The following is a 26,869-nucleotide window of genomic DNA, read 5'->3' on the forward strand; positions in this document are numbered from 1 at the left end:
CTTTCATAAAATTCCATGCATGCTGCCTGAAGTTTGGCTATGAGACTCAGCCTCTGCTTAGATACCTCAATCAGTAGAGTTTTTTATTCACAGTCAATTATACATTTGTATTTAATTTTGCATTGTCTTTCTCTGTGGCCTGGTAAGGCTGCCCTCACCTGCCTCAGGGTGAGGTGATCAAAGAGCCAGCCACTGAGTTCATGTCAGAGACAGTCCCTGTTCCCTTACTAGAGAACCCACTGGAGACTGAGCTGCCATGGGCTTCATCTGTACAGGGGTTCTAGTTTATCTCTTAGTTAGAGTGTCAGTCTCAGAAAACACTCCTGGGCCCAGATTTTTTGGTTCTGTTGCTCTCCTTGTGGAGCTCCATGGTAGGTTCCTGTCCTGTTCCCTGACTTCTCCAGCTTCAGATGTGTATCACATTTGCCCTTTTGAATGCAGATTGACCATCTTCCTTCGGGTCTTATTGTTTAGCTTCTTTAGGTCTATAGATTTTAGTATGTTTAGCCTACATTATATGTCTAATAACCACGTATGATTGGGTACATACTTTTACTGCTGGTGGGAATGTAAACTTGTACAACCACTTTGGAAATTAATCTGGTGCTTTCCCAGAAAATTAGGAATAGTGCTACCTCAAGATGCAGCTATACCACTCTTAGGCATATATCCAAAAGATGCTCAACTATACAACAAGGACATTTGCTCAACCATGTTCATAGCAGCTCTATTCATAATAGTCATAATATGGAAAAAACCTAGATGTCTCTCAGTGGAGGAACAGATACAGAAATTGTGGTACATTTACACAATGGAATACTACTCAGCTATATAAAGCAAGGAAATCATGAAATTTTCAGGCAAATGGTGAGAACTAAAAAAAAAAATCATCTTGAGTGAGGTAACCCAGAAGCAAAAAGATACAAATGGTATAAACTATTTCTTAATGTGCCATTTAATAAATATTTGAGTTTGTGAAGGCCATGGTTCTCTCTTATGAAGATTCATCTATGATATTCTACCTAAACAGAAATCATTGATAATACATACAAAGCATACCTGTATATTTAAATGTATTTATTTAAAAATGTATTTTCCCGGGTTGATGCCCCAGGTCCCGCCTCTGAGAAAAAGGTATTGGACTGGTCTGATGCTCTTTGGGTGGATGACACCTAAATGAACATCGGTACAAAGTCCCAATTTATTTCTAATATCAGAGATCAGACCTCTACTCTTGCCTGATGCGTCTAAAATAAAAAGGGGGAACTGTAGAGAGCTGCGTAATGCCACGCCTTAAAGATGGAGCTGGTTTCCGCCTTCCACCTTCCTGATGGTGAGTGCTCTCTGTCACAAACAACTCCACATTTGGCTAACTCCACATAAGGCTGAGGATCTGGCTTGCTTCCATGTATGTGGACCTATCTGCATTGCCCACGTGGCACGCTGGGGTTGGCTACCCAGAGGCTATATAAGCTGTGGACTGGCTTTCCCCAGGGTCAGATGATTGTTCAAGGTTCCTGAATAAACTGCATTGAAAAAATAAATAAATAAAAAAAATAAAAATGTATGTTCCAAGCCAGATTTATCCTATGTAAGCTTACATAGGGCACTTAAAGAAATGAAATACATATTTCTACTGTGTTCAATCTGGGATATGTAGGTGATTATACATTATAAAATTTAGCATTACCTTAATTATCACAGTGTCAACTAGATTGTATCTAAATTTGTTCTACTATATTTCATTATAAATAACTATAGATTTATTCATCTCAAGTTTTCAGATTTATAACATAAAGACATGACAAAAGTTGCTTTTTTCATTTCTATTCTTTTTATAAATGAAAAAACATTTTATTTTTTGATCAAAGAAAGCATACATTTGTGCCATGTCCCCTCTCATCTAGTGACATATTTTCTAATTGAAACTACAATACTTCTAAGCAAATGATTCTATAATTTGGAAAGAGGAGTCCTACCATGTAACCAATTTAATAAACTCTCCAAGGACATCAAATTACTTAACCAGGCCCCAGCGACTAGTAATCCTATGAGAATCAGATAAACTAGACTATAATCAATGCTCCACAGTATCTCTGATCTGTCTGCACTTAGTGTAATAATAATAAATTTGGTATATTTATTTAATAACTAATATGCAGAAGGTACCCAAAATACTGTGAATTATCATTCATTTTATATACTACAAGTTGAAAACTTCCAAATATTTCAAACAAATCTACACTCCTTTAAAGAAAATGTATTTATTTATTTTTTTTAGAAGACTTAGAATATGGTAGTTCATAACGCGTAAATGAATTCAAACAGCTATGTCTTCTTTTGTTAATGTGACATTCTTGATTGTGTTTTGGCTCCTGAAATAAAAACTCTTATATCCTGGGGAGCTTCAGCCCCTTCTAATATGGATTTTTCATGCTTCATCTCATCATGGTAGTTCTAGAAACTTACATATGTCACATTTATACTTAGCAACCTCTTCTCATCCTGAGCAGGGTAGGTTCAGTACCATCACTGAAAATTCTTTTCCTCTTTAGAGTATGTTAAATCACCCCTGTCTTTCTTGCCTACATTTTGTTTGTTGGAATTTGGTAATTATCTTTCATTTTATAAAATAACAGCTTATTTCATACTTTAGTAAGTGATATTCTCTCTGAAATACTATTTTCTCTAATGCTTATCTCATGTTTACCAGATAAAATGCATTCTAAAGTACATGGTTGCAATAGAATTTTTATGAATATTTAACCAATGCCCCCTTGTCCTGGCACTTTGTTATCATTTAATATTAATATATTCTCTTTATATTATATGCATGTTAATAAGTGTTGAACACATATGTACTTTCTATTGATCTATATTTGTATACACTAAATTCTTTAATCTACAAAACAAGCTTAAGAGTTAATTTATATAATTATTCTCATTTTAAAGACACCGAGACTTAAGTATAAATTGATTTACTAACATTATTTTGCTAGTGAAGTCTGGAACATCCAGGAAGGCTATTGCAAGCAGATTTCAGGTGTTGGCTTGCTTTGTCTTCTGCTTATACATTTCACAGTGTCTAGAGATAATTTTGGTTGTGATAGCTATAGAATGATACTTATTTGTATAATGGAAAGATGAGGAACTGCTACTCAATATTCCACAATACATAGAATATTCCTTCTCTTTTGATACCATACCATCAGGTACCAATGTCACTAGTATTAATTATTTTAATTAAGTAATTTAACTAGCATTTTTAAATTCTTGGTCCAAAGAATAAAATGGAGTGGAAAACCTTGAAAATACCTAAGAGAAACAGGATAACAGTAGGGACAAAGTAGGGTAAGGGAAAAGGAGGAAATAATAAAACTTTTACCCTTAAAAAAAGTATCACTTTGAGTATGTTAGCTCAGCGCACAGATAGCAATCCTGACATTCCACTGGTCCCAGATAATTCCTTGAGCTACATAGATGGGGTAGTGCTGGCAACATTACAGGCTTATAATTGCAGACACTCCAGATGTGGCAGCGTGGGGGATCTGAACATCTCTGTCGGGAACTATCCTTCTGTTTCACTTAAGTATTAGAAGGTATGAAGACTGAATTACTTATGCTTTTTGGACTAGGCATAAGTTTAATTCAAATCCTTGGTGGCTTAATACAAGGCTTTCTTAATTATACACCATCTAGAAATTTACAAATTGATTATGGGTAGTTACTGGTGATATAACATTCCAAACTCTAAAAACCCTGCTCAAAAATTAATGGCATATCTGTTGATTTCATGTTTTCATAAATAATATATTTAGCAGTTACTTTTTTGATAAAAGAAAGATGATTATTATACTGAAAAAACACAACCTATTGGCAAACTGTCAACAAATACATTAACAAAGTCAACAAAAAATTCTGTAAGAAGATAGGATTCTTAAAATAATTTTGTAGTTTCAATAATGAGATGAAATATTTAATACCTTTGTATAACAGAAAATGAAGTGATAGGCAACAGTTTCAAACTGCCAATGATTGCAGAAGGACAATAAATCTATTGTGATGAAAAAAAACCTCTTTAACCAGTAGAGAAACTGTTCAAATATAAGTCTCATTTCAACATTTTTATTCAAGCGCTACCACAAAGACAAAAACCAATTAAAGCGTCCTTAACAGCTTAACTTGCAGAAGAGCTATAACTATGAAGAAGAATGATCATGTTTCCTTAAACACAAATAACAGAATGTGCAGGCACAGCCTACCTAGGGGACTGTAAGCTGACCTGCAGCTGCAGGGCAGGCCAGCTCTAGAAAGGCTGCCCTGTAAGCAAGCCAACAGGAGTGCTGACAGCCAGAGGCACTCAGGCAACCTCTGCGAGAGGAAACAGCTGGAAGCCAGAGCCAGGGATCTACTCAACTGACATCTGTTGCTCTATATCTATCTTGGGGCTACTTTTATTCATTACTGTTTCTCATACAATCCAGTAGAGGCCATGTGTCAACTTAATTGTTTTCTTCTCATGGTTCTACATTCTTGGACACAGACAAGGACTTATCTGCAATTTCTAGCAATGGTGATTTAATACAAATAAAAGATCCGACTTTCTACAAGAAAACCAAGGCTGTCAATAACCCTGGTTGGCCCATTTTATATCATTAAATACCTTCATTATGGTATTTTTAGTTAATTAGTTAGTAATTACGATTTTACACAACTACCTACTCTTATTTTGAACCTGTATTCCACCACTGTATATCACAGAAAAATTGGTTGGTAATTTTTTACCTTACTAAACCTTAGTTTCTTCATGTGCAAAATTAGGACACTAATAGTGTCTATATTATCTAGCTGGTGTGAGAACTAAATATGATAACCTATGAAGCGCCTGGTTCACTACCTAGCACATTACAAGACTATATGATGCTAATTAGCTTCAGATACCCTCAGCTATGACTTATCTAAACATCATAACCACGTTAATTATGTCTAATTCTCACTTAAGAGGCTTCTCCTAGTCTACTTAATTAGTTCATTCTCCACTGATCTAATCCTGCTACTCTCTCCAAATATTGTCCTTTACTTTACTCACTGGACAGCCTACACAACTCTTTCATTAAAAATTGCTTTTCCCCTATGTACCCAGTTCCTACTTGCTCACTAAATAGCAACGACTTTGATTCTTACTTATTTATTTATTTTTTGGCATGGTCCATTTACATAAGATTTCTTACAGCCTTATAAATCCACAAAACAATTGCCCTCCTGATTGTGAGAATATAGTCATGATGGTTCACACATGTAATCTCAGTTCTCAGGATACGGAGGAAAGAAGATTGCCATGAGTCCCATACCAACCTGGCCTACACAATGGGTTATAGGTTATCCTGGGCTACAAGTCAGATCTTACCTTAAAAACAATACTAAACAATAGGAAACAAGTGAAGATAGTATAGTATAGTTTGAGGAGAAGGGAATATAATATACATATATACATATATACATATGTGATTGATAGATAGATGTATTTATGTATGTATATATGTGTATCTACTAAAGCTTAAACTAACCAGAGTGTCTCATCATAAATAATGGATTTGATTGCCTTTTGTTTTAAGTATTGCTTTAAGTCCTTTGTAAACACAGGAAAAAGAAGTAATTTCCCCCATGGCCATCCTTAGAAATCACTGAAGAGGAACAACAGATTACCATTAGTATAAAACAAAGCACTAACTCTTTCAAGATCTTCAGATCCTCTCAGAAGGATGTAAGTTCTCCTTATTTTTACTTCCATCATGCTTTCTTTTAAGCATTTTTTTGACATTTGGAATGAGTTGTAAAGAGTAAGTGGTATTTGTAGAATATGGTAAACCTAGAAAACATACAGAAATAATTTTGTGGGGAAGAGTAGAAAGTATAGGGAACAAAAGTTTTCCTTCTGAAATTTAAATTCAAGAATCTCAAGCAAAGCTTCCAAATCTACAGTTATATCTTGCTTCTTGTTTCAGGAAAAGCCCAGAGTGGAAAAACAAATGCATATGAGGAGAGATTACATAAGAAATGAGAAGAAGATAGATACATCAAAGGAAAACGTAAGCTTTGACATTTTTATGGAACATTTCCAAACTGTACATGGTATGCAGTCAAAACCTAATGTGTGTGTGTGCATGCATGTGTGTGTACATCAAAATATGAAGCAAAAATAAAATATATTATTTAAGGAAAGAGAGGCCATGAACTTGAAAGAGGGCATAGCACACACATAGGACAGATTGGAGGGAGGGAAAAATAATGCAATTAGGTTAATTTTAAAACCTCAAATCATGTATTATTATTATTTACAATGCTAATGTTATTTGTTTAAAGATAGAACTAAGTAGTGTGGAGAATGCAAGACACCTAGGAAAGACATCCAGGAAAGAGTAACAAATGACAACAGGAGGCAGGCTAGAACTCCTGAATAAAGAAATTATGAGGCAAGAGAAAGATCCTCTTGAATGTTTGCCTAAGCTGCATAGAAGATGTGTTCATGGTGATGGTGAAGAGACACAAAGAAAAAAAGAATTTGAAGTAATTGTAATATTATTACAAAATAAATATCCAAGGGTAAGCATATGTAGACAGGGACAAATTCAAAATGCGAAGCGAAATAAAATCTCTAACTTCTTACAAAGCGTAGACTACAAAACAGCAAAGTGAACCATCAGACAATGGCATCAGGGTTCAAGTTTGGATGACTGGATCGACAGTATCTATTTTAATGCAAAATGAGGACAGAGAATGCTGGACTGAAGACATTTCTGACATGGTCAGAGATATGTTCTTCTCAAACCAGATTATAAAACTTCTTGGTTCAATGAATAGCTGCATACTCCACATAAATGCGTTTTTAATGACAGCCATTTATTGTGGTTACTATCCAGGATTTGCTTCTCTTAGAAATGAAACCCATAATTTTTAGATGGGCACATAGCTGCTTAGAATAAACACTGCATTTTTCAGTTTCTCCCACAGCTAGGTAAGGCTGTGGACTATAAGTAGGCCAATGGGATATGATAAAACCTTAATGAAATGGGTTATATATTTTTACTAGAGTGGAACTCTTATAACCCACTTAGGACAGAGAGTTGGAAGCCGGAATTGGAGGGTGATAGGCAAAATGGAGAGGTTGCAGTTCTCTGGCAATGTTCTGATCTCACCACACATCTCCAGATTTCTCCACCATCTTTCCTGTTGTCCAGTACTAGTGTGGTATTGAGTTTTCCTGCCATATTCAACCAAGTCTAACTCTGCTTAATATAACTACCTTGATTATTCCTGCTATTTTCCTTTGTTCTTCACTTTAAAATATTCTAAATACATTTCTTTATAATGCATAGAAATATTTCACTATGCTGCCAAAGCATTCTCCATATTTCTTTGAAAATTCATTTTTAATCTGTTAAGCTGCATGGTAAAATTACTCCTACAAGCATATTTATTCCCACAACTTTTCATGCCATTGACTTTAAATGAAATATCAAATTCTGGGGCCAGTGAGATGGCTCAGCAGTTAAGAGCACTGGCTGCTCTTCCAAAGGATCCAGGTTCAATTCCTAGCATCCACATGACAGTTCACAACAGTCTGTAATTCCGGTGCCAGGGGATCTGACACCCTCACACAGACATCCATGGAGGAATAATACCAATATACATAAGATAAAAAATAAAATAAAATATCAGATACTTGGTTAACACTTGTGATCTACCCAAATTCTATTGAAAAGAGTTACAGTGGCCGTGTTTGAAATTAAGGTCATTTAGCAAAGTAGAAGTTTGAGGAAACACATGAGGTGACAGTCACATTCCACGGAGAAAAATTCTACCTATCTACACATTTATTTATAATCTATGTATCTATCTATCTACCTCTTTATTATATACCTATCATATACCTACCTATTATCAATCATTTATCTATCATCTAATTTTCTATTGAACCCAGAAAAGTAACTGAATGAGCATAAAATATAATAGAGTTGTGTGGTATTCACTTTAAGATATTTCCATCAAGTTAAAAAATTCTACTTTATTAATATCTTATACTTCCCTAAAGTTATTCTGACTTTTCACCTGGCATGTTGGAATAATAATGTTATATGTTGTGTATATAATTAAACACAGAATGACAAATATAAACACTGTAGCTATTTTTACAGACAAGACACACACATACAAATACTAAAGTAAATGGGTTAGGTAGTATCTAAAGGTTTTATGAAGAAAGCTAGAGCTGGACCATGTTTAAAAACCTGAACAGGAGAATATAGACTAAATAGACATTTAGATAAAAGGGCTAGCTTCTGTTGCATTTATTGACTTAGTTGGTGTATATAAACCATCCTCAATTGCTTTTTATTAATTTGTATATAAGTAAGTAATGTGCCATTATTTCTTAGCAAGTCAGAGATGAGATGGTGAACTTGGAAAGCTTTAGAAAGTCCAATGCCATGTTTAATGCTTCACTGAAAGTTTTTCATATGAAGGTTTTGCCTAGTGGTTCTCAATCTTCCTAATGCTGTGACCCTTTAATACCGTTCTTCATGTTTGGTGACCCCCGACCATAAGATTATTTTCGATGTTACTTCATAATTGTAATTTTGCTACTGTTATGAATCATAATATAAATCTCTGTGTTTCCCCATGGTCTTAGGTGACCCTTGTGGAAGGGTCATTCGATCCCCCGAAGGGCTGCCACCCATAGGTTGAGAACCATTGGTTTAGATGGATTCCCAGCAAAGGGCCTTAGCTGCAGGGCTGTGCTAGCACTCTGCCTCAGGAGCAAACAATTGAAGAAGGAACAGCAATCAAGAGCTCACAAAATATCAGAAAGTGAATGGCTGAAAAGTGATATCAGCAATAAAAAAACAGCAGGGTTTCAATTTGCAAACAGAAATCCAGACAAATTTGCAGTAAGAGGGACTGCGCTTCATTTTTCTTCACGTTACAATAAATTAAGCAGCAAGCACACAAACCCTCAAAGAATGACCTTTCTAGAGAAGTAGTGGCATAGGCATGGGGTTTTACAAAGAGATCTCCTTTTACAGGTAATATATATGAAAGCAGGCTCCCTTTTTCTTAGGTCTGTGGTTAGTTATGAGTGTCAATGAGAGCAATATTTGGAGTGACTATATTAACAAGTAATTAACCATTCCACCAATAAGAATACTGGTTATGGTGTATGCATAATCAGAGTTCTGTTCACGACTTTTGCAACTCCAGGAAAAAGTACAGCTTGCAAGGTACATGCATGGGCTCTCATTATTCCACTTCCACTTCTACCGGCACTCTGTTAAGAGTCACCATCTCACAAAGTTTACAGTGCACCTGGAAATACATTTTTCTTTGAGCTTTTAAGTTTGCGTGACCTTCTGCTACTAACCTTGCTGTCTTCGCTCTCCTTGGCTGTTCCCTGCAGGGCTTTCTTCTCTCCAAACTCACAGGTTGATTTTAATGTGAGCTGACAAGAAAGCATTGAGCACTCCGGTGTAGCAAATTCCAAAGGTCTTGAAGAACAGTGCCGTGATACACCAATGCCAAGATTTGGTATCGGAAGAGCAGTGTGAACAGGCTTTGACCCAACAGCTGGCTGTCTCAGTTTTGAAGCAACCCCAAGGACAGGCATGGCTTCTATAAAAGTACCTTCTTGTTGCCAAAGAAAATGCTCCTAACCTCAGTCTGGTAGACTCCAGCTTTAGTATTTCCAGAAAGAGAGACAGACTCACACACACACACACACACACACACACACACAGAGAGAGAGAGAGAGAGAGAGAGAGAGAGAGAGAGAGAGAGAGAGAGAGTCTTTAAGCAAAACTAGCAGGCATCTAGACTTTAAAAAAGAAAGAAAAACAGAAAATAACTTTCAAGCTCACTTTCAAGAAGAGAAAAACTTTTCTCACATTCTCATTCTTTCTTTCTCTCCTGTTCAATAACTTAGTGTCTGCAAAATAAATTTTACAAAGCCCTTTCTCTAAGATTCTAGAGTTCCTACTTTTGTCTTCTTCCCACTGCAGCAGCCTGAGTTTGATCTTTGAGAAGAGAGAGGTCCAGGTGGAGGTGGGGGGGGGAGGGAAGAGAGGAAAATCCCTTCAGTCTAATTGTCAAAGAAGCCAAAAGACCACAATGGTGGAAGGCTAGGAGTTCTTCCTGAATTCAGAAATAACCATCCTGCATTCTCTTTCTAAAGCGGAAAAAAAAAAAAAAAAAAAAAAAGAGCAGGTCAATGTCCAAAACAAACAGCTGTTGGAAGAACTTTTAGCCCGGAAACAATTTCAGCAATGAAGCTGTTTGTCTAATTTCCAGCTATTTTTCACTCTTGACAGCCAGGAGTCATGGTGTTCATTCTGCTTCATCCCATGAAATCAGGCTAAACTGGAGTAACAGGACAGCCAGCTAAAGCAGCTGAAGCCTTCAGCAGACCTTGCCTGCTTATGTTACAAACTGCAGTAAACACAGAAAGCCAGGCATTAGATGCATGATTTCTAAATACAATTATGGCATTCCAATTCCCAGGATATCATTGTCCCACACAACAGTTAAGGGGCTAAGCATGTCAGGCATTGGTGTAAGTAACCTCTGGAATCACATGAAACACATACTTATTGTCTATACTTTGTAAAATAAATGTGGCAGAGTAGCAACTATAATACCAAGATTAACATGAAAGAAGCCAGTGTGCAGAATACTGGATAATCTTTCCTACCTGGAGTACATGGGACAAAAACAAATCAAAACTGGAGAGGTCTGCCTTCTGTTAATGTCCTATGAGGGGCTCTTGCTTCGTTTTACTAGATCACTCCTTTCTTGAGATCCTTTCTTAATAAGCCATCTCTATTTCTATGTAATAGTACCCTGGGACACAAGAGCCTGGAATCAGGAAACTTCTGAATCCAGTTCATTCTCAATTCCTTAATTCTTCTTCTTCTTCTTATTATTATCATAATTTACTCACTTGGTATCCCAGCTGTAGTCCCCTCCCTCATCTCCTCCTGATCCCAGCCTTCCTCCCTTTTCTCACCCTATGTCCCTCCCCTACTTCAGTGATAGGGGAAGTCCTCCTCCTCCTCTACTCTATGACCCTAGCCTATCAGGTCTCATCAAAACTGCCTGGATCTTTTATCTCTATGGCCTACTAGGGCCACCAGCAGTGTATGGAAGCAGATGCTGAGACTCATAGCCAAACTTTGGGCAGAGTGCAGGAAATCTTATGGAAGAAGGGGGAAATAGAAAGAGGAGGATGAGACAGGAGCTCCACAAGGAGACCAATAGAGTCAAAAAATCTGGGCCAAGGTGGGGGGAGGCTGAAGAGACTGATGAATCAACCAAGGACCATGCATGGAGAGGACCTAGACCCTCTGCTCAGATATTGCCCATGGGCAGCTCAATCTCCATGGGGGTTCCTTAGTAAGGGGAGATGGGGAAGTCACTGCACTTGAACTTGGTTGCCTGCTCTTTGATCAATTCCTTAATTCTAAGCATGACCTCTATAGCACTCTGGGGATTTATCACCCTTTTTTCTGATCTCAATGCCTATCTTAAAAGTCATGACTTTTTCTCTTTCTGTGGCTGTTGGAAATTTCAGCTTGCCTGTCCAGTTTTTTCACCTTCAAACTTTAATAAAACTATTTTTGTTATTTATTTATTTATTTGAGCTTCCTTCTGCATCTGCTTTTATTGTGAGACTAAGAAGTTGAAAGCAGGGACCACAGTTTCCCTGAAAACAAAAAGAATTTTGATTCATATTCACTAAGTGATGAAACCAAAGCCATGAATGGAAAGTAGAGGGTTTTTTTTTTGCACCATTTAAGGTTTAAAAGTTATCTGAAAGATCCATCTATGCTACTCCTAGGCATATATCCAAAAGATACTCAAATATACAACAAGGATATCTGCTCAACCATGTTTGTAGCAGCTTTATTTCTAATAGCCAGAACCTGGAAACAACCCAGATGCCCCTCAGTTAGGAATGGATACAGAAATTATGGTACATCTACACAATGGAATATTACTCAGCAATAAAAAACAAGGAAATCATGAAATTTGCAGGCAAATGGTGGAAACTAAAGAAGATCATCCTGAGTGAGGTATCCCAGAAACAGAAAGACACACAGGGTATATACTCACTCATAAGTGGATATTAGACATATAATACAGGATAAACATACTAAAATCTGTACACCTAAGGAAGCTAATCAAGAAGTGGGACTCTGGCTATGATGCTCAATCCCTACTCAGAAAGGCAAAGAGGATGGACATTGGAAGAGGTTAGGGAACAAGACAGGAGCCTAACACAGAGAGCCTCTGAAAGTCTCTACTCTGCAGGGTATTGAGGCAGATGCTGAGCCTCATAGCCAAATTTTGGGCAGAGCACAGGGAATCTTATGAAAGAAGTGGGAGATAGGAAGACCTGGAGAAGACAGGAGCTCCACAAGACAACAACAGATCCAAAATGTCTGGGCACATTTCTGAGACTGGTACTCCAACCAAGGACCACTCACGGAGATGGCCTGGAATCCCAGCACAGAGGTAGCTCATGGCAGTTCAGTGTCCAAGTGCATTCCATAGTAATGGGTACAGGGACTGTCTCTGACATAAACTGATTGGCCTGCTCTTTGATCACCTCCTCCTGAGGGGGAAGCAGCTTTACCAAGCCACAGAGGAAGACAATGCAGCCAGTCCTGATGAGACCTGATAGATTAGGATCAGAGGGAAGGGGAGGAGGACCTCCCTTACCAGTGGACTGGGGGAGGAGCATGGGTGAGGAAGAGGGAAGGAGGGTGAGATTCAGAGAGGAGGAGGGAGGGAGGTACAGGGGGGATACAAAGTGAATAAACTGTAATTAAAAAAAATAGCTTTTCAAGCTTTAGCCACCTGGAAGTTTTGCATTTCTAAAATGATTCCAAATCTATTGATACAATTATAAAATTGTATCATATTGATACGATTTGTAAAATTTCTCTATTATAATCATATCCATTTGGTTATGATTCCATTTGGTTAAATATATGCAAGGAGTAGTGCTAAGAAAACATGAATTATACAGGAATTACTGTCCTAAATTCAATACAGGAAACTGCCCGTTGGTTAGTAAAAGAGCATGTGTGAATTACATCATTGAGAATTTAGTAGTAGTTTCTACCAATAAGACAAACTTTATTTTGTATCTTTCATGATTTTATTGAAGAATTCCTTTTTTGCAATTAAATTGGTAGACAATTTCATACATCTATATTATACATTCTGTTTGGTCACACTCCCCAGTTCCTTTCCCTGTCTCACCACCATCAAGCCCTCTCCTTTTCCTACAAGTTATCACATTCATGTCTTCATGGAGGTTTGTTTTCTTTGGGGGAGGGGCTGGTTGATTTTTTTTTCCAGCTGAGTTTAATCAGGCCGTTGGTGGTTAATAGATACTGAAAGCAATAACATTTCCTCCCCTAGAATCTATCAGCATTTCATAGTTGAACAGTAAGAGATAAGGCTTCCTTGGTCTCTTTCCCAATCCATGTCTAACCTTCGAGGTATCTGTCTTATACAGACCCAGCATAAGCAACTGCAACTACTGAGTTCATGATTGCAATGTCTGTATTACGTGTAGAAGATAGCACTTTGCAGCCATTTTCTCCCTCTCTCTCTCTCTCTCTCTCTCTCTCTCTCTCTCTCTCTCTCAGCACTTATATTCTTTCTGCCCATTCTTGACAGAGTTCCCTTGGCCTTTCAACAGTGGTATCAATGTCTTGCTTAGTCAGGATGCCTCAACTATCTCTTATTAGTATTTTGTCAGACATAAGCTTCTGTATCCATTACCATTCAAGAGAAAAAGTCTTTAACTAAGAGAGTAGCATTTATCTATGGATATAAACATTTAGTACACTTAGAAGGCAATTTTATAATATCTCAATTTAGCCACAAAAATAAAATTAGAAAGTTTGCATTTAGGTCCTATGATCACACGGACCTTAGATTTTTGACTGAGGTTACAATACCAGGCATAAATTTCCTCCTGTGTAAGACCTGGAATTCAACCAGAGAGCTGTTAGTTATCCCCATGGCAGTCCTACCACTACAGCACAGGTGGACATGTCTCACCTGATAAGCTGATATTCTACTTGTAGAACTGACATCTGAGCAAGGCCTTTGATGACCTTTTTCTCTACACAGCAACCTCGGGAACTAAGAAACCTAGTCAGTATGGAGGAAGTGTCTAGCTTATTTTCAGCTTCATTCTTCTGTATCTTGCAACGAAGATTTGTGATGTTATCCTAGCAATAGGGTCTAGTTCTGGCAGGCAAGAACCTGTATTGTTTTGAGGCCTCTGGGGTCTCCCTAACCAACAATGGAGGTACCCTGCATGTTGCATTGGGATTTTTTATCTAGGAATCTGTTGCATTTAGGAGAAGTACTTTCTAGCCATAAAGGGTATCTCCCTTTAAAGTTGATTTTTTTAAATACATTTTTGATTAGTATACAAAGTGCTACATTTCCATATGGCTTTTAAAACACCATCCTTCATTTGCCTACTCTATTTACAATGACTAGACAATGGAATCAACCTACCTGTCCATTAACTGATAAAAGGATATTAAAATGTGGTACATCTACACAGCCAAATTTTATTCAGCTGTAAAGAAATAAAATTATGAAAATTTCAGATAAATAAAAGTGGAAAAAGTAACTGAGTTAAAACAGAGCTAGGGAGCCTAGCAACACAGGTTCTCTCTTCTCTCTCACATGTGAATAATCCTAGCTACAAATATTTGATTTTTGTGTGGAACAACTATGGCAGCTAGATACCTGGAAAGGGGTCATTGGTACATACCTGAAGGGAAAAGGGGCACTAGACTACAGGTGATATGATAGAGGGGAATACTGGCGTTAGGGAAAGAGTGAATGAAGGGATGAGGGAGGGTTAATATTTCAAGAATGTTTAAAGATAGATTTCATTCTTAATATTTTTATTTATTTAGAAAATTGATACTCTATTTATCAAATAGAATCAAAACTGAAATTACAAAAAGTTTCAAGAAAAATAATTGCATATTTAATATAAACACGAACTTGAATGTTGTCGAGTAGCATAATCATGATTGTGCTTTGATTACACTAAATGTTTATCTATTCTTAATTAATGATATCCTTAATTGAAGGCTTAATGTAATATACCATCTTGTTTTGCAATTAACCTATTCATTAGCTTTCTACAAAATAATATTTTTGCCTACTCTTTCTAGTATCATAAATTATTATTTTTAATGGAGAAATAGTTTACATGTGAAAGAGCCAATAGGTTAAATAAGACATGTATCTTCTTGCTGATGAATCATGGAAGAAATTTAAACACAAGTCACAGTTCTTGAACAATTTTTTAAAAAGTACATCATTTCAGTGGGCTTCGTATCATGGGAGAATAAGAAACTCTCACTATTTGTGATCGAGAAATGAAATGATCTCTTGGAGAAAGTACTTTATAATTTACAGAACACCTAACAAACTGTAAAATCTGGAAACTAACATGTTCATGTTCTCACCATGGTATTAAGGGGATATATAAAAGAAATGTTCCTTTTATAATCCTCACATTGAAAACAAGACAGCCCATCTAAACTAAAAGGACTCAAAAAAATGTCTAGAAATATCACTCAAAATATTTGCAATTTTCAGAGCAGATCACCATCAAAAGTAGTACGGTACCTTGGAAGATAATTTGGACCACCCAAAGATGCAGCTCAGTGTAGAACTATTTAAAAAAAATAATTGAGTAGAAAAGCTGGCAGGACTTTAATTACAAATGGTGGGGGACCCAGCAGAAAGGCAAACTCTGAGCCAATGATCTTGCCTTTGAAATATGAAAAGAGAGTCACAACTGTATAAAAGCTGAAGAGGAGAGAGACTCACACACAAGGACTTCGATTTGTGGTTCTTAGTCTTGTTTATAACATTCTTAAATTTAACCCCAAATTTTGTCCAGTACAAAGCATTCAAGATTAGCTTTGATTTTCCTACCAAAGATTTTTTCTGATTATTCTGCTTCTCTTTACCTAGAATAAATACTTGGAATTATAGTAGTGTCCTTATGTGGCCTCACAGTGCTATGTAATGTTTTCATTAAGCCTTCATAATCAATGTATTTATCAATGAACAATTATTTAAGTGGCATTTAAAAAATATTTTGGAGTTTAGAATACACTGGCACTTGAGTAATGATCAAAATGGAAAATAAGGGCTTAGATTTATAAAAAAGATATATATTTGCTTTTTGCTTTAAAAGGTCTTTGATGTCTTTCTGCCTCTGGGTTACCTCATTCAAAATGTTCTTTCCTAGTTCCCACCATTTGCCTGCAGATTTCATGATTTCCTTGTTTTTAATAGCTGAGTAGTATTCCATTGTGTAAATGTACAATTTCTTTATCAATTCCTCTAGTTTGTTCCTAGATTCTGGCTATTACAAATAGAGCTTCTATGAACATGGTTGAGCAAATGTCCTTGTTGTTCAGTTGAGCATATTTTGGATTTATGCCTAGGAGTGGTATAGCTGGATCTTGAGGTAGCACTATTCCCAATTTTCTGAGAAAGCACTAGATTAATTTTCAAAGTGGTTGTTCCAGTTTACATTCCCACCAGCAATGGAGGAGGGCTCCCCTTTCTCCATATCCTCTCCAGCATGTGTTGTCACTGGAGTTTTGATCTTAGCCATTTTGATGGGTGTAAGTTGAAATCTCATATGAGTCATATAATTATAGGATAAACATACTAAAGTCTATACTCTAAAGAAGCTAAACAACAAAGAAGACCCTAGGGAAGATGCTCAATCCTCATTCAGAAAGACAAATGTGATAGACATTGGAAGCCAGGAGAAGACAGGCAATAGGACATGAACCTACCACAGTTGGTCTCTGAAATACTCTACTGATCAAAGTTTCAAAGCAGAGGTTGAGACTCATAGCCAAACTTTGGGCAGAAGCAGGAGATAGAAAGACCTGGAGGGGACAGGAATTCCAAAAGGAAACTAACAGAGCCAATAAAACTAAGCCCTGGGGGCCCTGCAGAGACTGATACCCCAACCAAGGACTGTATGGCAGAGGACCTAAAACCCCTGCCAAATGTAGCCCACAGACTCAGTTTCCAAGTGGGTACCCTAGTAAGGGGAACAAGGGCTGTTTCTGGCATGAACTCAGAGACAGGCTCTCTGATCACCTTCTTCTGGGAGATGCAGCCTTTCCAGGACACAGAGGAAGAAAATGCAGCCAGTCCTTATGAGACCTGATAGGCTAGGATCAAATAGAAGTGGACGAGGACCTCCACTATCAGTGGACTAGGGGAGGGGAATAGGAGGAGAAGTAGGAGGGAGGGTGAGATTGGGAGGAGATGAGGGAGGGAGACACAGCCAGGATACACATTGAATAAATTGTAATAAATTATAATAATAAAAAATTTAAAAAGTCTTTGATGTACTAGGCAATCACATTTCATTTTGACTAAAATACAAAGTTGAAGAGTATAATCACTGTCAACCAACTCTGTTGAACAGCATCTACTGACAAGAGCCAATCAAACAAAATAACTTTTAGAAAATCTAGTATGTGTCTGAACCTGCCAACTCATTTCAACCTAAAGAACGTCATTACTATGAGAACTAGAGGAAAGTTAAAAAAAAAATAAAACTAAAATCCAGTTGTGTTGTACATGCATATAACCTCATCACTTCAGAGATAAAAAAAGAAGGATGACTTGACTGTCAATCTCAGCTCCACACAACTGAAAGGCTAGTCTGGGCACATAAGACCTTGTCTTCAAATACCCAAAATTATAACCGTGGTCAAGAAGTTAATAAACTAAGGTCATAGTTACTCAGATGATATACTGCAAAATTCAAAAGTTTTCTCCAACTCATTCAACAAACCACCACCTGGATGGAATGTTTGCTAAGAATTTGTTCGACTTAACCCAAACCTACAAATAAGACTCATAATGATGACGAAAAGTTCTAACTACATTTAAATAAATCGATTTTCTTTATACCTTAGAATGTAACATCTGTACTTTGCAGGACTTATCATTTGATAGTTGAGAAGATGTGTACTTAATTTGAACCTTGCATGACCAGGTCCTTTTATTATTTATTATCTTTAATTTAGACATCTTCCATAAACCTTAAAAAATAATTGTTTTATTCAGGTGTCTTACAAATTGTTTGACTGATTAAGTTAGCTTTTCTTCAGATTTGATAAGGACATTAAATTGGGAAAAAGATATAATAAACGCAGAGTTGAGAATATTCTCTAGTGGCTTTTAACACTGAAAGCACTCTGGTCTACCTTAAAATAACTGTTGCCAGCTTAGCCACTGGACCATTGTTGTCCAGAGATATCTGAGAAGAAATGGAACACAGACTACTACTAGTCTCATGGTGTATCTGAGGACAGAGTAATCCAAGATATGACTAAGTAGTAGTTTTTGAAGCAAGGATAATGAAGGTTGACTGAGTGGATAAAACAAAGAGAGAATCAACAGGGACAAAAGATGCAATAAAAAAAGTGGTTAATTACTTTTTACAGATGGTTACAATGCCTGGGAGAACTGGAAACTGTCTACGTCTTCTCTATGGCACCCATATGCCATGCTACTGATGTTGATAATGACTGAATAAAATCCACAAAATTCAGAAGGCCTCTCAGCTATAAACTGTAATGAAAAGCAAATGCACTAAGGTTTGGAAGCACACTGTATATGGATATTCTCAGGGAGATGTGTCTTCCTCCTGCCAAGTCAAAACATATACATATGGTGCTGAGTCGACTATTCAAACAAAATCTCTTAGATAATTTGGCTGATAATTCCAGTGCTCCAATAACATAGAAGACATATATATCATATTAATAGGAAAACTAGTATCTTTGAAGAAGTATAGTTAAAAGATTTTCTGTTGATAAATATGTATATATATACATACATATCTATATGTACATACATACACACAAACACCAATACACAGTTCTAAAAGTGAAGAAATATACCTTGAACAATGCTAAAACAATTTTGACTTGAGAAATGAGGTCATGCATCTTTAAATGTAAAATCAAATGCTCACTATTTTATAAAGGAATCCTTTCTGATGCTGTTCCATTGTTAATTAGTTTATTTTTAGTTACTATGTTCACCAAACTAGACAAAAACAAATAACCTACTAATGTGGCATATATTATATCTCATTTTAATGTCAAAAGAATTATGTACAATTTAAACACAAATATAAATCTTTTAATCTAATATGTATGCCAATTACTAAAAAAGTCCAAATATCAAATATTTTAACTTTACTGGTATATTTTTATTAAAGTATTTTAAATGTCAACAAATAAATCATCAAATAAAGAAAAAACTAGGAGGAATATGTGTAATTTTATAGTTTATTAACGCTATTTGATTTAAATTATAAAGCTTTCATTTCCTTTGAATTGCTATTGTTTATTGTCATCAAGAAGAAATATTTGCTGCCACTTTTGTCTGGGTGTAATATTTGGAATATTTATATCAGAGTTATTTTAAAGCTAACCTCAGACATAAAGGAAAATTATTATGAGAAAAATGGATACTAAAATCTTATAAACTTCCTAGTGATATTATAATAATTCCCAGAACTATCTTTACAGCCACTAATTTTCTCTGCTAACCTTTTCAACAGCAACCAGAAGCTTGAAAGCAGTCAATTCAAACCTCACTGACATTTTCTTAGACATAAAATGTATTGTTGATTATTTTAGAAAAGTGGAGCACAATTCAAACCCCCAAAAAGTGGTGTCAAGTGCATTAGATGTGCTGAAATGGTTTAAGCTAAAAACTCTGAGTAGAGGTTGGGACCCAAGCCACTTGTGAAACTGTAACATATCACGTGTTATCACAGAAGTGCAGAAAGAAGCATTAAGCTCTTCCTTAACATTTCAAAATTTTCATGAAATAAACAGGTTTAACTTAAGTATATCTTATTTCCTTTATGATAAATAAAATAAAATCACTCATTTCTGAACTTTACTAAATATGTTTCTTCTAAATAAACATGATGAAATACTATGCTAAACTTCAGAAATAAGATGTCCTTTCTTAAAATAGAGACAAATAGATATTAATCTGTATCCATTTACTCTGCTCTCCAAAGAGAGGTAATAAATTGAACACCGGGTATTAGTATAATGTTCTTTTGGAATGTGTACAATTTACCCTTGTTCATTCAAATGCTGACTTCTCTACCCCACTATCTGGTTTCAATCCAGACGTTGTAGTGTGATGCTTAATCTAAGCATCTCCTCTCTCAAGTTTGTGTAAACATGCCACCATTTGTTTACTGTATTGTCAATTAAACAACCAGTCAATGCTGAGCAATGAATGGAGAGAATTGGGTGGGGTATCCTGGTCCAGGAAAAAGAGAGAGGAAGCAGGGAGAGGCGAGAATCCACAGGAGAGAATCCGGAGAAGTCTTGCAACCATAAAGAAGGATGAACCAAACCTAAGGTATGAGCAAAAGCAAGTATAATGGGTGAAATCTGAATGGTAGGAAACAATGTGGGCTTGGAGGTTTAGGATGGAGTAACCATTGCCCAGCATTGTGCTCTAGGTTAATTCAATAACTCCCAGGCTCAGTGTGGTGATTTTGGTATACAGCTGTTTAGCTATTAACTAAAAGATAAAGCTATAAAAATATTAATATTCAACAACAATGGGGTCACTGAGACTAAAAGATGGAGGCAAATGCATGTTCAGTTCCTGGGCAGACACTGCCAACTTTCCACACTCTGACAGTAAACAAGAAAACACAGCAACAAAAAGCAAAACAAAACAAAAACATCCTTGAGCAATCATAAATGGAAAGTTTCACAATTCTGAAGTGATGGGGTGGTCTCTTGTCTCATAAAGCTAGTTTCCCTGTGTTTTATTACATATTAAAACTGCTCATTAGAGAATATATTATTTTCCACAAGACAGTTAAAAATGCTTGAAATCACTCAACACTACCAAAGTTTGTTTCCACAATTCTTTGAGAAAAAAATGCTGTATCTAATGTTAATATTCCTGATTCTCATGAAAGGAGACATGTGATGTTTTCCTAACAACAGCACTATGGAGGGTCAATTTGTGATTTAAGCAATAGTGGTATTTCTTTTACAAACTTGGGAGAAAGGTCAAACATCAAAGCTTTCAGGCCAGGTAGTTATTTATTTTAAGATTCTCAGATAGAACTCATAAAGACTGTGTGGCTTCCAATGTTTTTTTCTGTTAATTTTCATATGTGAAATGCATGGAGTGATTTATACAGGTAGGCAGCATATATATGACTCATTGTAATGTAGAAATAAATATGAATAATTTAAATACAAATATAAACCTTTTAATATAAGATGCATGCTTACTACTAAAAAATGTTCATTTATCAAATATTTTAACATTAGCACTGGGAGCTTTTATTTAATGGCATCTGAAATGTACAATGAATAAATTATCATATAAGAAAAAAATTAGGGGGTATGTTTAATTTTATAATTAATTAATACAATATTGTTTAAATTATAAAGCTTTCCTTACCTTTAAATTTTTATTGTTATACTCATCATGAAGAAATCTTTGCTGCCATTTGTTTTCTGGCTGTGGTATTTGGGATGAGAAGGCAGGGAGATCAATAGTAGTGCAATGTCAACTTGGGCTACAGGTTAAGAGTTGTTATTAAAAAAAAATAAAAATAAAAACATTCAAACAGCACAGCAGCCAACAGAAGCCAAATCTTAATCCTCCTCCCTTCCTTTATCTCCTCACAAACTAGTTTCCAATTTATTGGCTTTTTGGCTAATCTCAAAAGTCTATCTCAGGCCCCTGAGGATAACAGCAGATCCAAAAACTGCCAGCCTCTCTGTTTGTGATATCGAGAAACTATACAAAGCTACTCCTGGACAACGGAGGGATTTTTAGGAATACATTCACCTAGATGAACTCCCTTCCGGGTTAAAATGAGATACATGTAGGGACTAGTGTTGTTTTTCTGTTTTGATTTGTTTTTCCCCTTCAAGAGCTTACATCTATCAACTGAATTTTAAGATCTATCTTGTGAAGTAAATGTAACTGCTTTGGTACACACACACACACACACACACACACACACACACACGAAAAATATTCAGAGTAGCATGACATAAAAGTGATCATCAAGCTACTTCCTTGTACATCTGGCTCTTTTGAAGGATAGGAGAGATATCTCTCCTAGAGAGATACTCCTTTGAGGTTAACAATTTCCTTTATGTTGAAGACAGAAGTATAACATGATCTTGAAAGAATCACTACAAATGCTTTACAAAGCATCTTAATCAGCAAGCAGTACTCCCAAGGAAACTTTGATGAATAAAAAGGAAACAGAACAAAATAAAACAAGACAAAAAAAAAAAAAAAAACAACAGAAAGATTTTTGTTTTGTTTTGTTTTTTCTTTTTTATTTTTATTTTATTTTTTTTATCAGTTACATTTTATTAACTCTGTATCCCAGCCGTGTCCCGATCCCTCATTCCCTCCCAGTCCCTCCCTCCCTCCCTCATCTCCACCGTGCCCCTTTCCAAGTCCACTGATGGGGGGACCTCCTCCCCATTCATCTGATCCTGTTTTATCAGGTATCTTCAGGACTGGCTGCAAAGCCCTCCTCTGTGGCCTAACAGGACTGCTCCTCCCTTCGGGGGTGGGGAGGCCAAAGAGCCAGTCATTGAGTTCCTGTTAGAAATAGTCCTTGTTCCCCTCACTTTGGGAAACCAATTGGTTACTGAGCTACCACAGGCTACATCTGAGTGGAGGTTCTAGGTTATATCCATACATGGTCCTTGGTTGAATGTCAGTCTCAGAAAAGACCCTGTGCCCAGATATATTTGGTCCTTGTGGAGCTCCTATCCTTTCCCCATCAGACTAACTCCCCTTCTTTCTTATGATTCCCTGTACTCTGCCAAAGGTTTGGTCATGAGTCTTTGCTTTGAAAACACTGCTAGTTAGAGTCTTTCAGATGCGCTCAGTAGACTCCTGTCATACGTTCAATGAACATCCCATCAGTCTTTCTAAACGAGGATTGCTTATCTTACCCCATGTCCGCTCAATTGATTATCTTTTTTAGGTGTACAGATTTCATTATGTTTATCATATCTTCTGGGTCTATATAAGTGAGTATATCCCATGTTTGTCTTTCTCCTTCTGGGATATTTCACTCAGAATGATCTTTTCTAGCTCCCACCATTTGCCTGCAAATTTCATGATTTCCTCCTTTTTGATTGCTGAGTAGTATTCCATTGTATAAAAATACCACAATTTCTGTACCCATTCCACCGCTGATGGACATCTGGGTTGTTTCCAGGTTCTGGCTATTACAAATAGAGCTGCTATAAACATGGTTGAGCAAGTGTCCTTTTTGTGTACTTGAACAAACTTTGGGTATATACCTAGCAGTGGTATAGCTGGGTCTTGAGGAAGCACTATTCCTATTTGTCTTAGAAAGCGCCAGATAGCTTTACAGAGTGGTTGTACCAGTTTACATTCCCACCAGCAGTGGAGGAGGGTTCCCCTTTCTCCACAACCTCTCCAGCATGTGTTATCACTTGAGTTTTTCATCTTGGCCATTCTGATGGTGTAAGGTGATATCTCAGGGTCGTTTTGATTTGCATTTCCCTGATGGCTATTGAGGATGAGCATTTCTTTAAGTGTTTTTCTGCCATTTGATATTCCTCTGTCGAGAATTCTCTGTTTAGCTCTGTTCCCCATTTTTTAATTGGATTACTTGGATTGCTGCTTTTCAGCTTCTTTAGTTCTTTGTATATACTGGATATTAGTCCTCTGTCAGATAAAGGGTTAGTGAAGATTCTTTCCCAATCTGTAGGCAGTCGTTTTGTTTTGATGACGGTATCCTTTGCTTTACAGAAACTTTTCAGTTTCATGAGGTCCCATTTATTGATTGTTGCTCTTAGAGCCTGTGCTGTTGGTGTTCTGTTCAGGAAGTTGTCTCCTGTGCCAATGAGTTCTAGGCTGTTCCCCACTTTTTTTTCCAATTGATTTAGGGTATCTGGTTTTATGTTGAGGGTCCTTGATCCACTTTGACTTTAGTTTTGTGCAGGGTGATAAATATGGATCTATTTTCATTTTTCTGCATGTAGACATCCAGTTGGTCCAGCACCATTTGTTGAAGATGCTGTCTTTTTTCCATTGAATGGATTTGGCTTCTTTGTCAAATATCGAGTGTTCATAGGTGTGTGGATTTATTTCTGGGTCTTCTATGCTGTTCCATTGATCCTCCTTTCTGTTTCTATGCCAATACCATGCAGTTTTTATTACTGTTGCCCTGTAGTACAGCTTGAGATCAGGGATGGAGATACCTCCAGATGATCTGTTGTTGTACAGGATCGTTTTGGAGATTCTGGGTTTTGTGTTTCTCCATATGAAGCTGAGAATCTTTTTTTCAAGGTCTGTAAAGAATTGAGTTGGTATTTTGATGGGAATTGCATTGAATCTGTAGATTGCTTTTGGCAGTATGGCCATTTTCACAATGTTAATCCTACCATTCCATGAGCACGGGAGATCTTTCCATCTTCTGATATCTTCTTCGATTTCTTTCTTCAGAGACTTGAAGTTTTTCTCAAACAGGTCTTTCACTTGCTTGGTTAGAGTCACACCAAGGTACTTTATGTTATTAGTGGCTATTGTGAAGGGTGTCAACAGGAAGATTTATACTAAGTAAACTCAGCAGTTTTTCCTCTTGGATTTTACTCTCAAGCATTTGATTTAGGATTAAGGGCCCAGAAGAATTTACCCCTAATATGGAATATATATATATTCCATATATATATATTACATATATATATATGTATATGTATGTATGTCCTGGATAATAGAATTGAAATAAAAAGAAATAAAATGGCAGTAGCAGGTAAAACACTATCCATGCAGACACAACCAATTCAGTTGTCAACAGACAAAAATTTTAACAGTCAACACATAGATAATATTTAACACTCTTTAAAGGTTTCATGGTAAATTTATATCTCTATAGTTTTAAGACCTGAACATGTACAGACCTGAGATGGAAAATTAAGTTTTAAACCCATGTAATTTGGTGCAAAAAAAAAAAAAAAAAAACCTCAAACAAACAAACAAGCAAACAGAACCACTACCACCACCACCAAAACTCTATTTACCCAGTTTTCTATGATATAAAATTCATGTTCCTTTTCTCTTCTGGCTGAGGAAAGGGGAACAGCAGAAAAGGAAGAAGGATGTCAGTGTGAGGCTAACAAACCAAAGCAATGGATTCACGACTAGTGATTTATCCTACCACAATCCTACCAGGTATGGAGACATACAGGAGTTGACTTACAGGTTTAAAATCTACAAATACTCATTGAGTGAGAGTGAAGTCATTAACAATGCCATCAGTAGGCTTCCTTGTTGTTTCACTTACCATTTTTTCTTTCATTGGATACAGAATTTCTGGGTGACTGTATATGAATAACTCAAAGAAGAGAGAGAGAGCCAAATACTATCATCAAAGAGGCTACCATAAGCAGTGGCCCAGTGTCAATCATAGAAAAGAAGTGAAATCAATGGCACTGTACCACAGCCACATGCAATCAAGCTGACAAGTCTTTGTCTCTCTAAAAGTGTGCCCTGTTTCTTACTCAGCTAAGATGAAAACTTACACGTGGATCATGGGACAAACAATTTTGAGACTGCAGAACATATTAGAAAACATGTCAAGAGTACAATGTCTTATAAAATTATGATCAAGGTTTTCACATGTACTGCTTGTAGGATTTTAAAACCTTTATTCTTAATGTCTTCCAATGAACACTCGGTTCATCTTCCCAGAATCATTTTTGCAATTACAATGAATATTCATTAATTTATTCGTACTTGTTTTTATTAGAATTTTTTCTAACTTTGAAATTCGACCTTATATTTCCCAGTACTGTTCTAAGCTCCATGTTCTTGAGAATCATTTGATAGATAATACCAATTTTACATAAAATGTATTGTGTTTCAATGTCTTGCCCTGTTATTATTTGTATGAAGATTCTAAACACTATAAAACATTAATAGACACACATCGTATTTATTTAGACAGTAGGTTATTATTTTACTGAAACATGTAGAAGTTGCTGACGGCTACAACCGAGGTCTCATTTTGATAGATCATACTTGGCAATCTTAAAAATTACACTGTAATTTTTTTAGAAATGATGTGGAGATGAGATGTAAGGGTAAAAAGATTTGATGAATTATGACATCTCTGTAAGCCGTGACCACACTTTAAATTAAAACTAAGATATTTTAATATAAAGTGATAATTATATGAAACTATGATATAATTTTGAGGAGCTGCAACTTACTGGAGACCATAATTTGGAGAGCCACTCATTAGCTGAAGCAGGAAATTCAATGCATTATATTCAAAATACCTAACCATTGTAAAGAGCTTGAGCTCCCCAAACCTTTAAAAGAAAATGGTCGGTATCTACTACTTATTCCTGAATATACCTATGCTGTTACCCTAGTAAAGAAAAATAATCACATAATAACAGCTGTGTCTACCCAGGATGAGATGGTCAAGTTTAACCACTTTTAATGAAGTCACATCTCTGTTCACTTAAGTATTCTCCTGACCCAGGGCTACACTCATTTACTTTGATATAAGCAATGTGAGTAACTTTAATCCCATTGGTAAAAGACCACGTAGAGCTAGACAGAGGTTATGACTAAAACACACTATTTGCTTTTTTTGCATTTTTATTCAGCCTAAAATTTTTTGACTTGGAAATAACAAAGACTA

At 36.3% G+C, this 26,869-nt stretch overlaps 1 protein-coding gene across 7 annotated transcripts in view; it reads right to left on the reverse strand.

Moving 5' to 3' along the window:
- Nav3 (neuron navigator 3) overlaps window positions 1-26,869 on the reverse strand; it is a 560,089-nt gene that overhangs the window by 330,586 nt on the left and 202,634 nt on the right. For 2 of the 7 annotated variants that reach the window (XM_060378026.1, XM_060378025.1), the window contains exon 1: window positions 9,419-9,835. The exons of 1 other annotated variant lie outside the window; for it this stretch is intronic. In XM_060378026.1, coding sequence (XP_060234009.1) covers window positions 9,419-9,661 — 243 coding nt within the window. In that variant the 5' untranslated portion in view covers window positions 9,662-9,835. Of the gene's footprint in view, window positions 1-9,418; window positions 9,836-26,869 lie in introns of those variants that run through there. 4 more of the 7 variants (XM_060378028.1, XM_060378033.1, XM_060378027.1 and 1 more) reach the window with 3 other exon arrangements.

This window comes from Meriones unguiculatus, chromosome 2 (genome assembly GCF_030254825.1).
Source record: "Meriones unguiculatus strain TT.TT164.6M chromosome 2, Bangor_MerUng_6.1, whole genome shotgun sequence".
In the NCBI taxonomy this organism is placed as follows: domain Eukaryota; kingdom Metazoa; phylum Chordata; class Mammalia; order Rodentia; family Muridae; genus Meriones; species Meriones unguiculatus.